The sequence below is a fragment of the Parasteatoda tepidariorum genome, chromosome 2, assembly GCF_982258835.1.
Source record: "Parasteatoda tepidariorum strain Cologne lab strain chromosome 2, Ptep-v5.0, whole genome shotgun sequence".
Taxonomy (NCBI): domain Eukaryota; kingdom Metazoa; phylum Arthropoda; class Arachnida; order Araneae; family Theridiidae; genus Parasteatoda; species Parasteatoda tepidariorum.
The window spans coordinates 4,841,816-4,856,804 of record NC_141756.1 but is presented as its reverse complement, the minus strand read 5'-3'; the positions used below and the strand labels follow the sequence as shown (position 1 = coordinate 4,856,804).

The window sequence follows — 14,989 nt, the reverse complement described above, 5'->3', positions numbered from 1 at the left end:
GGATTCAACTGTAATGGTATATTCATAGGAGTTTGGGTTGAGACTTCGCGGCCGAGAGATATCGTCATACATATCATGCTCTAAGATAGAAGGTTCGATTCCCGTCTGTTTCATCTTTGTTTATTCGTTCTGTAACGTGGGCTATCCATTCTTCTACAACTTGATAATTGGGTATAAGCTTTCATTACAATTGAGCACACAAGCCTGCTTGAAATCGATTCATTGATATTCATGATCAAGAAAATAGCGAGACGGTACTAGCGAAAATGCTTGATCCGAGAAAGGCCTCACTTTCTTACTCACTGAGAATTTAATTATTTACAAGATAAAGTAATATCACATATTAGGAAAAATATCTTTTATTATCTCTTTGTGATATCGTTCTTCATTTTGTGTTAGCTTTCTTTAAATGTGACGGGACTGAGGCAATTTCTCCTATAAGAGAGAAGGCCTCAGCACGGGTTACCATAAACATGAAATTTGATCCTTTAGTAGTCCAAACATGATGATATCTTTCGTATTTCCCCCACTGCTCAGCTTAGTAGCCCAAAAGCAGCAATATCTTTCTTACTTTTCCTCCACTGCGCAGTTTATATTCGTTGGGTCAGACTACTAAATTGAGTGACATGTTTAGCGACCTAGGAGAAATGGCCAGTGACTTTCTTTGCCTGAAAAGATTCAAGTGCAGAAAATAAGAAAAATAAGCAGCCTAGATAAGTTGTATTGCCGGTCCGATCAGCGCTCAGTAGTGCAAAGTGGAGGCAGTTGGCTGGAATCCCACTGGTACCCGGAAAATATCTTGTGCTAGATATTCAGCATGGATATATATATATATATATATATATATATATATATATATATATATATATATATATATATATAATTTTAATTGTAATTTATTATAAAAAATTTTAAATAACCGAAAAATAAAAGAACGTGCAATAGAACGGAGAAAGAAAAAGTAATTTAATGACTTATTTTAAAAAATGAATACTAATCTAACAGTTTCGCATTATTTTATACTTTAAACGGAAAACAATTTCATGTTTTTGAAATTTTCTTTTAACTAAAATAAAGCGTTGTTAAAAAAATCATTAACTTGTAAAAAAAAAAAAGAAGACACAATAAGATTATAAAACTTTTAAACTACTATTACACTTTAGAGAGTGAAAGTTTATAAAATTATTATTTAACAGAAGGAAAGTAATAAATTTAGTATTTACTTCAGAAAGAAGTAAAAAGTTACTTGAAAGAGGTGATATATTTTTAGAATTTGAAGAATACATAAAAATGTCAGATGGATATAATTTCTTTCAAAACACGGTTTATTGCTTTATTGAAATTATATATATTTGCAGGCTTCTTTGCTCAATTTAGGCTTATAAACCTTTGCAAAGTGGAAGAACAGATAGAACACTTGCACAAAGAATACATCCAGCGTTACGACGGGATTCGAACCCGCCACCTCCACGCTTCACACTGCGTTTGACGGACTATATCGCTCGGCCAGGGAGGTCCCTCAGAGCACTGTGCAGCAGGAACTTCAAGGAATGCCTGTTGTTATACCCTTCTTCGAACAGAGTAATTGTTAACACATCAGAAACCACCTTTCGCTTACTTATTTTCCTTAGAAATTTTGTATGAATTGTTTTTGTGAATAGACCAATGTTGTAACCCCGCTTACCTTTACATAACAAAATTTTCTTAGAGCTTTTCGGGTTTTGAAATTACTATACTAAAGTCACTCAACAAAGGGTTTTCTTCAAACACTTTATTTTATATCCGTCGTTGAACAGCCGACCCAATTTCTGGGTTTACGACTAATCATGTTCAACTCCGTGGCCTTGTCATTTTGAACCCAATCTAGAAGACAAGGAAACTCCTGAATCAGTACTCCCAGAGGTATTTATTTGTTATGAGAACATGGAGTACTTTGCGACTCGACAGATTTAACGTGCATCAGTCACCATTTACAACACGGGGAGTCTTCGGCCGGTGGGAATCGAACCCACGAACTCTTGAACTTAGGCTCAGTGTCCTACCAACATTAAAGAAAACTCAGCAGACCTTAGTTTCTGTGAGTGACAGTCATCTGCAGTAGAAAATCGTGAATTATCTGGACAGAATGTCATCAGCACTAGAGAAAAGCAATGCAAGGAATGCCGCATTGCTACACAGTTTAAAAGGGTTATTTTGTTACCAAAGTATTACAGATATTTTAGCATCTTATTTTAGGAAAATAAGTTCATTTTAAAGATCATGAGAAAAAAACGTACAAATTTTATTTTTTTAATATAAATCTAACCTTACCTGACTCCAACACCCCCGTTACTCGGCCCCCTACGCAGCCACTTACTAGGCTCATACTTCTTACCGACCCTGTTTACAACAAAATTAATTGTGTTTATAACTGTATATTAGCGGCCGGGATAGCCTGGTTGGTAGGGCACTGGGCCCATGTCCAAGAGATCGTGGGTTCGATTCCCGCCTACCGAAAACTCCCGTGTTGTAAAGGGTGACTGATGCACGTTGAATCTGTCGAGTCTCAAAGTCCTCCATGTTACCATAACCAATTATCCCTCTGGGGATACTGATCCACGAGTTTCCTTGTCTTCTGTACCGGGTTCAAAATGACAAGGCTACGGAGTTGAACATTGGTAGTCGTAAACCCAAAATTGGGTCGACTGTTCAACAACGGTTATAAGATAAAAAAATAAAATATAACTGTATATTGATTTGCAGATAGCTGCAAATGTTAAGCGTCAATTAGTTTTGTATTTATTCATCCAAAATCGCACACTATAAGAAATCTAAGTCTTTCCTTACACTCAAACCGTACATACAAGGTCCCCTCTTGATCTGATTTATCTGTGATTTGTAGAACATTTCATTAAAATCAAACAATAGTTATATCCATGAACTGTAATTCTTAAGAACAATTTACTCTGACGTCATCACAACACATTTCTAAAAGTTTCCCCTTACCCAACGGACCCCTGTAGCAATACTTACAAGAAACGGTTAGTTGATACAGTAGATTTGAATAATTGATATTCATCGGTTATCATTTAGTGTCTCTGTCCTATTTTGGTTTATTTCTGTGCGTAATTGGGTCACAAATCTTAATTATATTTATAGGATGAAGAAATAAAATACTTTTTTGAGCGTTGATTGGTATTTTTTCTTGTTTTATTCCAATATAAGTTGTTGAATAAGAATATAATTGCATAAGTTTATACGTAAAATAAACCATTAGTGAATTCGGTTGAACAGTTCCTGAGAATTCGAATTAAAATTCAATAAAAAAATAACAAAAGAAACCGATAAACTCATCAATTTAACAAGTAGTTAAAGTTTTGCCGTAGTATGGCACTAAAACCGTTAGGGTCAGTTTGCCATTTTATATACTCTAATACTAGAGTGGAAACTTTATATTTCTCTGTGGTTTCATCAATAGATTGCTTTGAGGTATGTTTAACCATCGTGTGACTTCAGTATGTATCAAACCATATTATCATTTATTGGGTTTAAAACTTTTTTCCTCCTTACGCAATAAAATTATCAGATTTGAGAGTTTTGTTTGTATGCACTTCAATAGTATTTCTACATTTATGGGTGAAGAGTAGGAATTTAGAATTAAATAGACAGGAGCCGAGACACTTTAAAAAGATCTAGATCCCATGTTTTTTTAAATATTAAAACAACAACAGCCCTCTTCTAAAGCAATAAAAAAGTTCTTTTTTGATGTGTATATTGTTCGTCAATTAAATGACGCCGGAAGGATAGAAAACGTCTTAGAACATTCCAAAATATTTTACTTACTGTCGGCGGAGAAAACCAAAAAACAGAGTAGCCATCGAAAAGCAGAAAAAGTTTATCAACGGGCACCTTTGCAAAGCTGAACTTTATTTTTATTATTATTATTTTTTTCCATGAGTGAAGTACATGAAAAAGAGGCGATGGTAGCGAACCATTTAGAAATCGTGTAAATTCTTTAGAGGGGAAAAAAAGCAACACCCATTTTCGAGTTCGAATCTAGGTTAATCTTCGTACAACTCAGATAAAGTTAAAATATAAAATAATCCAAGAGGTTCATGACATTTTTTTGATCGACATAGGTTTCCAAGTTTTCAATGAGTAGTACAAGAAACTTTTAATCTGTTGTAAGAGATTTTTTTTATGAAACACGTTTTTTAAAAAAATGATGTGAACATAATTCGTAAAAATCACATAGCAGAGCAGTCGTAAATAGGGGTAAGGGCTCAAAACTTTTCGCCGGTAATACTATAAACATTTTATTTTTAATTATTATAAAAATTTCTTTTTTTCTTCTTTTAAAATAGGCATATAGTGTGATTAAAAATGTGGGAACAATAACGTTAACAACAGCTTGAACTCTATTAATATTTATGTTATATTCACTGCTTATGCTATACTATTTAGATAAAATTATAACACTATAATATATGTATAATACTCGTACATAATCTAAATTCCATTGAAATTTAGAACATCAGATCATTCTAAACGATAAATTTGGGCGAAAAACTATCGGCGTTGCGTACGTTTCATGTTTTGAACATTTTTGGACTTTTTTAATAATATTTTTTATTGAAATTTAGGACTTCAAATTATCTTAAATAATAAATTTATAGGAAAACTATCGGCATTGCGTACGATTCATTTTTTGGATAAGCTTGCATGTTACGCGAAGGAAAACTGCTTTTGTTTCATAACTATTTCATAAAAACTTAATAGGCAATACACAAAAGGTAATACTTAAATACTTTAAAAATTATTTTAAGAATGAATTCATAAGTTTAACGTACTTATATCGATTCTATTTTCTGTTAAAATAATAGCGTGGTTTCGCAAGTTACTATTTTAGACATGCATGTCAAAAAACTTAACTGCTTTTTTTTTTTTTTTTTTTTTTTTTTTTTTTTTTTTTTTTTTGCGCTCAGCAAAATATAACTTATTTAACAAAATATAACGTAATTGCCATTTAAGGATATCATCAAGTAAATGTCCTGTTTAAACTCTAAACTTTTATTTTTATTTAAAACCTTTACACAATTAAAAAAATGACATAATCATTCAACTAATATGATGAAAACACACAATTAGCTTCTTTGGACAAAAAAATATTTCGTTTAAGGTATTTATAGAAAGCTTTTGCAATAACTTATGTTAGTTCATGTCACAGAATTTTAAATTTAATCTCAAATTTTGACCACGAATTAAATTTAAACTTAATTGCTCGCTTAACTTAATTGAGCTTAAATTTTGAATCTGTGTCATGTTCTCCCCTTTGAAGGGCTGACAAAAAATAAAATTACGGTATAAATTTTATAAGAAAAAAGGATAAGTTCGTGTTTAGAAATGAAAGATATTTATTTAAATATCGACGAAAATCTATATACGTAAATCATTTATTTCTCTAGGGCCTGCGTCCCGCAGTACACTGACGCCAAAGACGCAGTTCCCAGTAAAACACTAAAGTCAAGCTTGACTGGCTGTGGTCAGTAATCTGGTAGGTTACCACTTTGATCAGCCTACGTAGGGATCGAGGGTGTGTGGTATCGGTCCTCGTTAAACTGTTCTACCGTAAAGTGCTAGATTTCAAGCATAAGTTTTCAGGCTACAAAGGTGGAAATCAGTAACGAGCAGAGGATCAAAATTGTGATAGCTTGTCTTCGGATCATCCTCAGGGATGTTTCCTTAACAGCCACCAATAGCCCATTAAGCAACTCTAGTGCGACGTAAATAAAGTATACCTACCTCTAGGGGTCACACAAAATAAGAAAGTTTAAATTAATCCCGCTAAATGTTTTTCCTGAAACAGTGTGTAAAGACTAGCAACTTTTCTGGTCATTTTTGTGTTCCTGAAACTTAATTAGTATGGATCCATATTTTAAAAAAGGGTTCAATAAGTCCAAAAGTACTACGTTATAAGGTTAAAAATATATTTATTGTTTTCTCAATAAATGGTCTCACGTATTTAAAGATATTCTTTTTTATCATAGATAGAATGAAACATAAAAAATATTTAAAATAGTATCATAAATATTTGAAAAAGTTTAAAAATACTCAGTTGGCTAAATTTTTAGGAAGATTGTCATTTTAAGAAAAAAAATATGCGTGAAAAAAAGATGGGAAAATGTTATTTATTCGCTGAATTTTTGAGTAGTTAAAATTATATGTGAAAAACTACAATACAATAAGTAAAATAGAGGAACTAATGTTTGTTAACATCCATTATGCAGCTTTAGTTGGACGCAAATAAAAAACTCTTACTTAGAAAATGACTCGGGGTGGTACAAATTTTTAAAAATTCAGTAAACAAATTCTGTTTTTACAGTTTTTGACAGGATGCTAAAAAGGCAATAATTGTTTTTTTTTCATTTTTAATATTTTTCTGTTAAAACTCTGTCTTGAAACGCTGGTAGCAAGCACGCTGAGGGTTGGTCCACTATGGCGCAGATCTCCCGCAAATACTTAATAGGATGGACAATTTTCTTGCTACTAGAACCACAATATATCTGTCTGGTTTTTTCTTTCTGTTGTTCTTCTAAAAGTTTTGTTTCTTGATTCTATATTAAATTTGATTTCATACGTAACAGTAGGCAGGTATTTTATTTACGTCACACTCAAGTTGCGTAATGGGCTGTTAGCGACGGTCTGGGAGCATCCCCGAGGATGATCCAAAGACATGCCATGACAATTTTGATCCACCTCAGAGAGGATGGCTCCCCTGCTTTGGTAGCTGGACGACCTGTGCGCGAAGTGTAGCACTTTACGGTAGAACAGTTTCACCAGGACCGATACCGTTCACCCTCGGTCCCTACGCAGGCTATTCATAGTGGTTAACCCTCCGTTTACGGACAGCAGTCAGTGATGCTTAAGTTCGGTGTTCAACTAGGAACCGTTTCTTTACAATCCGTCCAATACAGGTCACGTAACAGTATTAAAAACACTATTTTATGCAGGACATGACTGTATAAATAACGCTTCGTTATGTCAAGGGTCACTTTATAATCATACTCAACACTACCCTATCATTCAAGTGAATTGAAGCTATGCTAGAAGCTGAACATTTCCTTTAACTGTTTCGTAAAAATTTGGCCGTATCAGAATAAAACTCTTACAGAATTGTAGAGTCAGGGATAAGTTCCCGAAAGGATTCTTAAAATTGCGTACTTGCTCTTCGAGATCAGATACCCACACATGTGACTTATGACGTAAGCTCCAGCTGATCGTTTCTAAGCAAAATGGCGTGTTTAAGTTGAGCTTCTCTAAATAAGTTAGAATGTTAATTCACGTGAAGTTAGTAAAATACAGCACCGTCTCGCGCATCGAATGTGTCGAAATATAATTCTTTCTCGTCTACATATTTTACTTAACTTAGATTTATTTTTTATGTATTTTATTGTAACCGTGGTATATTTTTGCTTTGCGCACCTGGCAACTTCGATGCATAATTAGTTTGATTATGTTCTTCATCGTTTCGTGCCTGTCTTTGTTAACACTAAACATACCATTACAGGTCAAATGACCGTTTAAGAACTTTTGCATCAGAAATGCGCTCATCTTATAGTTTTTGCACATTTGACTTCATGACTTTTTCTAACAATTATATACAGTTAATATTCTATTATTTTTATTTTGTTTCCCTTCTGTTAGTTTTTACCCAGAAAAATTTCGAAACAATCAAGACAACATAAGCTCTTAGAAGAAATGATATTAATTATAAGAATTATAATTCTTATAATTATAGAAATAATAATTTGTAGAAATAAGTTTGCGGAAAATGTACAATGGAAACGCCCTATATATATGTAAAAAATGCGCTGAGCAATGTATTAAAAATTTTTAGTGCTTGTAATACATTGAAATTGGCAATATACAATTTTTTCTAATTATAATAAAGTTTTTTTAGTTTATTTCCTTCCTTACAGCAATATTTCCTATTCAATGAAGAAATATTAAGTCCGGTTATTTGACCGGCTATGGTAAAAATGGGTATATATTAAGTGTTGGTATGTTGAGCGTTGAGTATGTTGAGCGTTGAGTATGTTGAGCGTTGAGTATGTTGAGCGTTGAGTATGTTGAGCGTTGAGTATGTTGAGCGTTGAGTATGTTGAGCGTTGAGTATGTTTAGTTCCAGTTGGGAAATAATTTAAATCGTTGTGAAAAAATCTTTGTGTTAGAATAGGTCACATAAGAGAATTTATACTTGATGGGCTTACTCGAAATAGAAGGGAAAAAACAGTTGCTAACGTAAACAAATGTCACGTTTCGACAACCCATGCAGGTATCCCATTGAGAAAGCTGAAATGTCGAAAAAATAAAACTGAAGACAAATTATATAGTTTGATGAAAAATACAAATTATGCCGATCATTCGGTGATAATTATAAGTTTTCCACTTCCAAATGTTCTACGCGTTTTGAAAGGTAGTCTCGTAAGTGCTTTATGAGAATGAATAAGACATTACCAAGTCAGACTAAAAAAAATTTATTTTACAAAATGTTTGATCACAAAAGATTAAAAAATAGCAAATCAAATAAAATCAGATTAAAATTTACTCGCGTTTAAAAATCTGAATATAGTACGTAAGTTTTTCTCCGTAGTTGACTGTATAGAAAATTGCCAACAGATAAGGAAGTGCCAGGTAACAAACTAGTTCAACTCGAAAACCAAACGAATACGAGTGTTGCATGGAATCTCCCATCTTTACGTACAAAAACACAAATGACGCTAAACCATACAAAGCGAGGAAAAACATTGCAAGCATCGTGAGTCCATGCAAAGTGACAAGATGTTTAATGTAAGCAGAAATTATAGAACAAGCTAAGAAGTAGATGCCGTAGTAATTATAGAACTGTTCTTTAGGAAGGTGTTCCTCACCGCGAATAAAGGTGTACAGCAAGAAAAACTCGTCCAGGCAAAAAGCCAGTGGTTGCGAAAAGCAAATAAAAAAGGGAGTAGCAATCCATCTATACAGTTCGTGAAACACCATAGGAAGTGGCAACAATACGCACATGGCAAAATAAGCCCATAGTTGATATGAATTTCCTTCAACAGGCACTTCCAGGACAAGAGCAACCACAGTTAAAGCGGCATAATAGTTGCTTACTGTCTTGCTAATGACACAATTGATGTATATACCTTTGTAGATATTTATTAGGATAAACAGAATCATGCTCATTTCAATTGGAACAGCAAACATTGGTTTCATGTCCAGTAACATACTGCGAAGATGGAGAAGTTGATCTTTAAGAAGAGTTGCAGCCCTGAAAAATCGAGAAGAATGAATTAGCATCACAAAGGTATTGTTTTGGATTTTTTTTTTCATTGTCGATGAAAGGCGTAGTAATATTCAAAAGAGATGAGGGGTGAATATTCCTATAGATAACGAACGGCCTCGATTTTAAACAACTACGTTAATCCTCGTATTTTTCACCAGTCTTGTTCAAAGGAAATATATAATATTTTTAATAACATATTGAACGAATTATGAAAAGCATTTATAAATTATTGCATTAGTATTTCCTATCGCGCTTTTCAAATTGAAATAACTATTCCTTAATAAAGACATATTTCTGTTAAACATTTTCAACGTCTATAACAGTTCTGTTAATATTCTTCTGGAAGTAAACCATAATTCGACTTATTCATTTTCAGACTATTTATGAATAAAAAACAAATTCATAACTAGACTTAGATATAGCACAAAAACTGCAAATTTAAATGTCGTATATGAAACATAATTTATTATTGGGTATAAGACGAAGAAAAGTAATCATTTCGCTAAAGAAATATTTTTAAAATAGTCTAAAAGTTTATATCGTTCAAAATTACCCTAATAAGCTTTATAAAGTTGGGGGTCTGCCAAAAAACGGTTGATTATTTAGGGTTCCGTAGTCGAAAAAAATTAGGAACCGATGATGTAAGCAAAAGAAAGACATAACCAATTCCAGACTTACCGTATTAAAGAGTAAGGAGATATTAAAAACATCAAAACTTGTGCACCAGGGAATCAAACTGATAGGAAGATTTTTAATCAAATCTCTTTTAATGTGAGTTCTCAAAATTTCGATGTCGTTCTTTTCCTTTAAAAGGTTAGTTCGCAGTCCTTATATGTAAATTTTTTTTTGCTATACGAGATCTGATGCGCTATAGAGAAATTCAAAATTTAGATTTTTATATATTTGGTATTTCTGCACGATATTCTCTGCATAGTGAGATATATTTTTTAAAAATAACTTTTTTATCAGCTTCTTGAATTGTTTTAGCATTAGCAATAAAGAAAACAGTTGTCATGCCATTTTTCACCAAATCTACATTTATATTTGTTTTTAAATTGCATGCCAGAATAATGAATAAAGCCAAACTTTGAACTTTAATATGTCATTTTATGAAAGTGCATTATTCAAGCAGGGACAAAAAAAAGAAAGTGCTTTAAAATAAGTTTTTAAAATAAGGAGATATTATGCCTAATATTAAATTAAAATATAGCGTCAATATATTTAACACATTTAACCCAAAAGTTAACCACTTATAAGTGGCTAACGTAAGAGATAAATGTATTTCACTTATGTTTATACTTAATACATTTATATATTGAATGCATTAAGTTAATAAGTGGTTAACTTAGGAATAAACAGCTTGTAAAGGATAGAAATTAATTAATTCAGTGCTTAAGTACAGAGGTGCGCTTGAATAGAATTCAAAGTAGATGGCTTCTTAATTCATAAAATGTTTTTAATGACTACCCTTAATGTACATTATTTTTGTCAAAAATGCATGGATATTAATTTGAGAAATGAAATATTTCAAAAAAGAAATTGGCAACGAAATCTTTCTAATCACTAGCCAGAAAAGTGGGATACAAACATACCCAGTTTTTATTACCGGATAAAACAACAGTTTAATATAATTATGTAATGTCTCAAATTTCTATCACTAAAAATCCCCCTCACGTCTTTCAAAAGTGATGCTTCGTAATAATTTCCTTTATGTCTAACACAATAGATTTTTTTTCTTTGAGGTCACCTATAAAACTTTGTTCCTTACATTTCTGAAAGATGGGGTATACTTTGGACTACATATAAATAGCCTAATATTAAATTATAAAAATGCCATAATTAAATAAAGCTATTATACTAATATTTGTGCTTTATTTAAGTAAAGCTTTATTCTAAAGTTTTCTAGTTTTTATTATTACTATAATTACTGTGATTATTACTACTATTACTCTACAGAAATTTGTCAAAAATTCATTGTTTAAATAGCAAAAATCTGCTTGCACCATTTAGGAAAATGTACGGCAATAGCAGGGCTCTACTCAAAATATGAGTGATCTAGAATAAAGTATTTAAAATTTCGATAAATGACGATTTTTTCGCGCTATGGCAATAAATTCAGTCTAATCGTCAGAAAGCAGTCGATACTAGTCACACAGAACTCCAGTTAAATTCTAATAACTCTTCATTTAAATTTTTATTGTCTATTTAGCTGTAATCAGATAACAAATTCTTGCAGCAGTCAGGAATCGTTTGAAACTTGCATTATTGTCTAATACAGAGTACAACCATAATTTGAGTTCTTTAGCTAGTCTGAAAGTGATTGCAGATAAATTCTACTTAGCGACAATAAGAGAAATTTAGAAATCAAAAAACGAAAGAAACTTGTGATGTCATCCAGTAAAGAACACCAATTAAAATTCAAATGATTTAATAGTAAGGTGATCAGAATTTTGACAATACGCCAGTTTTAATAATATCACGATAAATTCGGTTTTTAGTGAACAGAAAGTTAAATTGTCAGCCAGCGAAAAGCTTCAATAAAAATTTTGACTGGCCTAACTAGTTTGAAAATAAAAATGCCGCCTAAGAGTTTTTAATTAACAGCTCCGCCACTCTGTCGTTTGCAAAGTTTCAAAAGCTTAATTCATCCGTAAATTAAAAAAATTTACCTCCATTTATTAACTTAACTACACCGTATATTTAGAAGTTAACCAAACCGCATATTTTTTCCCCCGCAGAATTTCTTCTTAATGATTTGTCTTGAATTCCAGAACATAGTTTTACAGCGTTTAGAAAAAATACAAAACTCTTATATCTCTATAATTCCGGCTATAGTCTTATCAAAATAAATTACACAGTTTAGCTGCATTTAAAAGCTCTGCCATTGTTTCATTTCTTGAAAAAAAACTTTTCTGAAAATATTTTAGAAATTAAACCTTACAGAAAACAATCATGAACTGGGAAAAATTGCATTGTAAAATTCTATTTCAAAACTGATTATAATGCTTGAATCAATTGAATATCTAAACAGAAATGTAATAATATTAATTTTTCAAAAATATTAAATGATAAATGATTTAGTTTTTATTCCTAATTTAATCATACTGACTATTCCTTATGAATATTTTTTTTCGGAAAAAAGTTATAAAAACATACTCTTCATGAGCAATCTCTGCATAGACACCGCCAATTTCAGCAAAATCCATGATTGAATGTTAGCAAGTCAATAATCCACAACACGCCACACAATCTGCGGATGCACTGAAAAAAAAATGTTTTTCCTGAAAATATGCTAACATGCGAATGATTAGCTTCAACTTATACGGGAACAGTTAAAAACCTCTCTCAAATTATTTTTATATTTATAGATGCATGTCCCGCAGTGGACTGACCGTTAAGACACGGTTCCCAACAGATCACCGAAGTCAAGCATCACTGACTGCGGTCAGGGAACGAGTGGGTGACCACTTGGATCATTCTGCGTAGGGATCGAGGGTGTGCGGTATAGGTCCTCGTTAAATTATTCGACCGTAAAGTGCTCGACTTTGCGTGCAGGTCGCTGGGCTATAAAAGCGGGGGTGCCATCCCCTCTGCAGAGGATCAAAATTATGATGTCATGTTTTTGGATCATCCTCAAGGATGTTTCCCAGACCAACGCCAATAGCCCATTGTGCAGCTCTAGTGCGACGTAAGTGAACACAACGGAGTGGACTGAACGTTAAGGTAGATAGGTACGTTTTTTACGTAGTACTAGATCTGCACAATGGGCTACTGGCGACGGTCTGTGAAACATCCCTGAGGATGATCTGAAGATATGCCATCGCAATTTTGATTTTATGCAGAGAGGATGGCTCCCCTGCTTTGTTAGCCCGACAACCTGCACGCAAAGTCGAGCACTTTACGGTCGAATAATTTAACGAGGACCTATACCGCACACCCTCGATCCCTACGCAGAATGATCCAAGTGGTCACCCACTCGTTCCCTGACCGCAGTCAGTGATGCTTGACTTCGGTGATCTGTTGGGAACCGTGTCTTAACGGTCAGTCCACTGCGGGACATGCATCTATAAATGCCAGTGAAGCTTGATTTCAGCGATTTACTGGGAATCGTTTCATACGATCAGTGTTCAGTGATGATCTACACCATTGTTTCTCAACGGGGGTGGTACCGCCCCCCCTGGGGGCGTTGGGAGTATGCTGAGGGGCGGTAAACTTGTTTTGGGCGGTAAGGTTTGGGTGAACATGTTTTGTCATTCAAATTTAATTTTAAAACTTGCAAATAAAATTACAAATTAAATTATATTTATTTAATAAATAAAATTAATCTAAAATTAATATTAAGGAAAAAAATGAAATTAATATAATAAATTAAGATTATTCGATACACCTTTTGTACCACAAATAAAACGAACTTATACGACACCTATTCTCCGATCCGAACCAACACAGAGCAGCGCATGAGTCAAAAGTTTTTGCCTCTGATTCATTCAAGCTATTTCGCGAAAGGCTCTTACCTATTCATGCCATTTGGAGGAAATCAAAGTTCATGAGCTTTCGATATGAATAATTGATTTGACCTGTGCTTCTTATGATGATTTTCGTTACCTTCCTTACAGTTTTTTCCCCAGTTACGATTCGATCTCATTGTTTATTTGGCCAAGTATGTCCGCGAATTAGTTCTTTACCATAAATTATTTATTAATTTAGAGAAATAGTTTATTTTCTTCCATCATTTGCGTTTACTGCCACCAACAATGTCATTTAACAAAATGCCACGTACCAGTGCCAAATGCCATGCCACGTACTTGAAGTTTGGATTTGTTCAATCGCTGTCGAACTCTTAACTGCCCATGTGTTTACTCTGTAACAAAGTTTTATCTTATGAGAAAATGCAATCTTTCCATTAACAGGAGCATTTGCAAAAAGCTAATCCTAACAAACAAAATATAAATTTCAAATACAAGTTTCTGAAGGCACCTTCTGTCTCAGGGTTGATAGCAACCTCATCACAAAAATGCGACGATGGTTTGATAGCTTATAACAGTGCTAATTCTGAGAAAGCTCATACCATCGGCTCAGAGTTGATACTGTCGGTTGTCAAAGAAGTTTTAGAAACAGTTTTACACCATCCAGCTGCATCCAATGTAATCAAAAATATCCCATTAAGCAACGATACAGTGCGGGGACCAAATGAGGAGATGGCTGAAAACATTGAAGTTTCTTTATGCAAACTTTTGATATCCAACGAATTTTCCCTTCAAGTTGATGAATCAACGTTGCCATGCAATGTAGGTTTTACTGTAGGCGTAGGTACAGCTTGTAAAGATAGGAAAAAGTATTCGGGTAGGTAGTTCATTTACGTCGCACTAGAGCTGCACGATGGGCTATTGGCGACGGTCTGGGAAACATCCCTGAGGATGATCCGAAGACAAGCCATCACAATTTTGATCCTCTGCAGATGGGATGGCACCCCCGTTTCGGTAGCTCGATGACCTGCATGCGAAGTCGAGCACTTTACGGTAGCACAGTTTAACGAGGACGAGCATCGCACACCCTCGGTCCCTACGCAGATTGATCCAAGTGGTCACTCACCCGCACACTGACAGCAGCCAGTGATGCTTGACTTCGGTGATCTGCTGGGAACCGTGTCTTAACGATCAGTCCACTGCGGGACGGAAA

The 14,989-nt window shown here is 33.7% G+C and overlaps 1 protein-coding gene across 1 annotated transcript; it reads right to left on the bottom strand.

Annotated features, from left to right (window-relative positions):
* Positions 1-8,500: 8,500 nt before the first annotated feature.
* On the bottom strand, positions 8,501-12,652 carry LOC107439226 (uncharacterized). The gene is made up of 2 exons (XM_016051746.4): positions 12,467-12,652; positions 8,501-9,295 (listed from the first exon to the last, which is right to left on the bottom strand). The coding sequence occupies exons 1-2, from the start codon at positions 12,514-12,516 to the stop codon at positions 8,584-8,586; spliced, it is 762 nt and encodes a 253-aa protein (XP_015907232.3). The 5' UTR covers positions 12,517-12,652; the 3' UTR covers positions 8,501-8,583.
* Between the last annotated feature and the right edge of the window lie 2,337 nt (positions 12,653-14,989).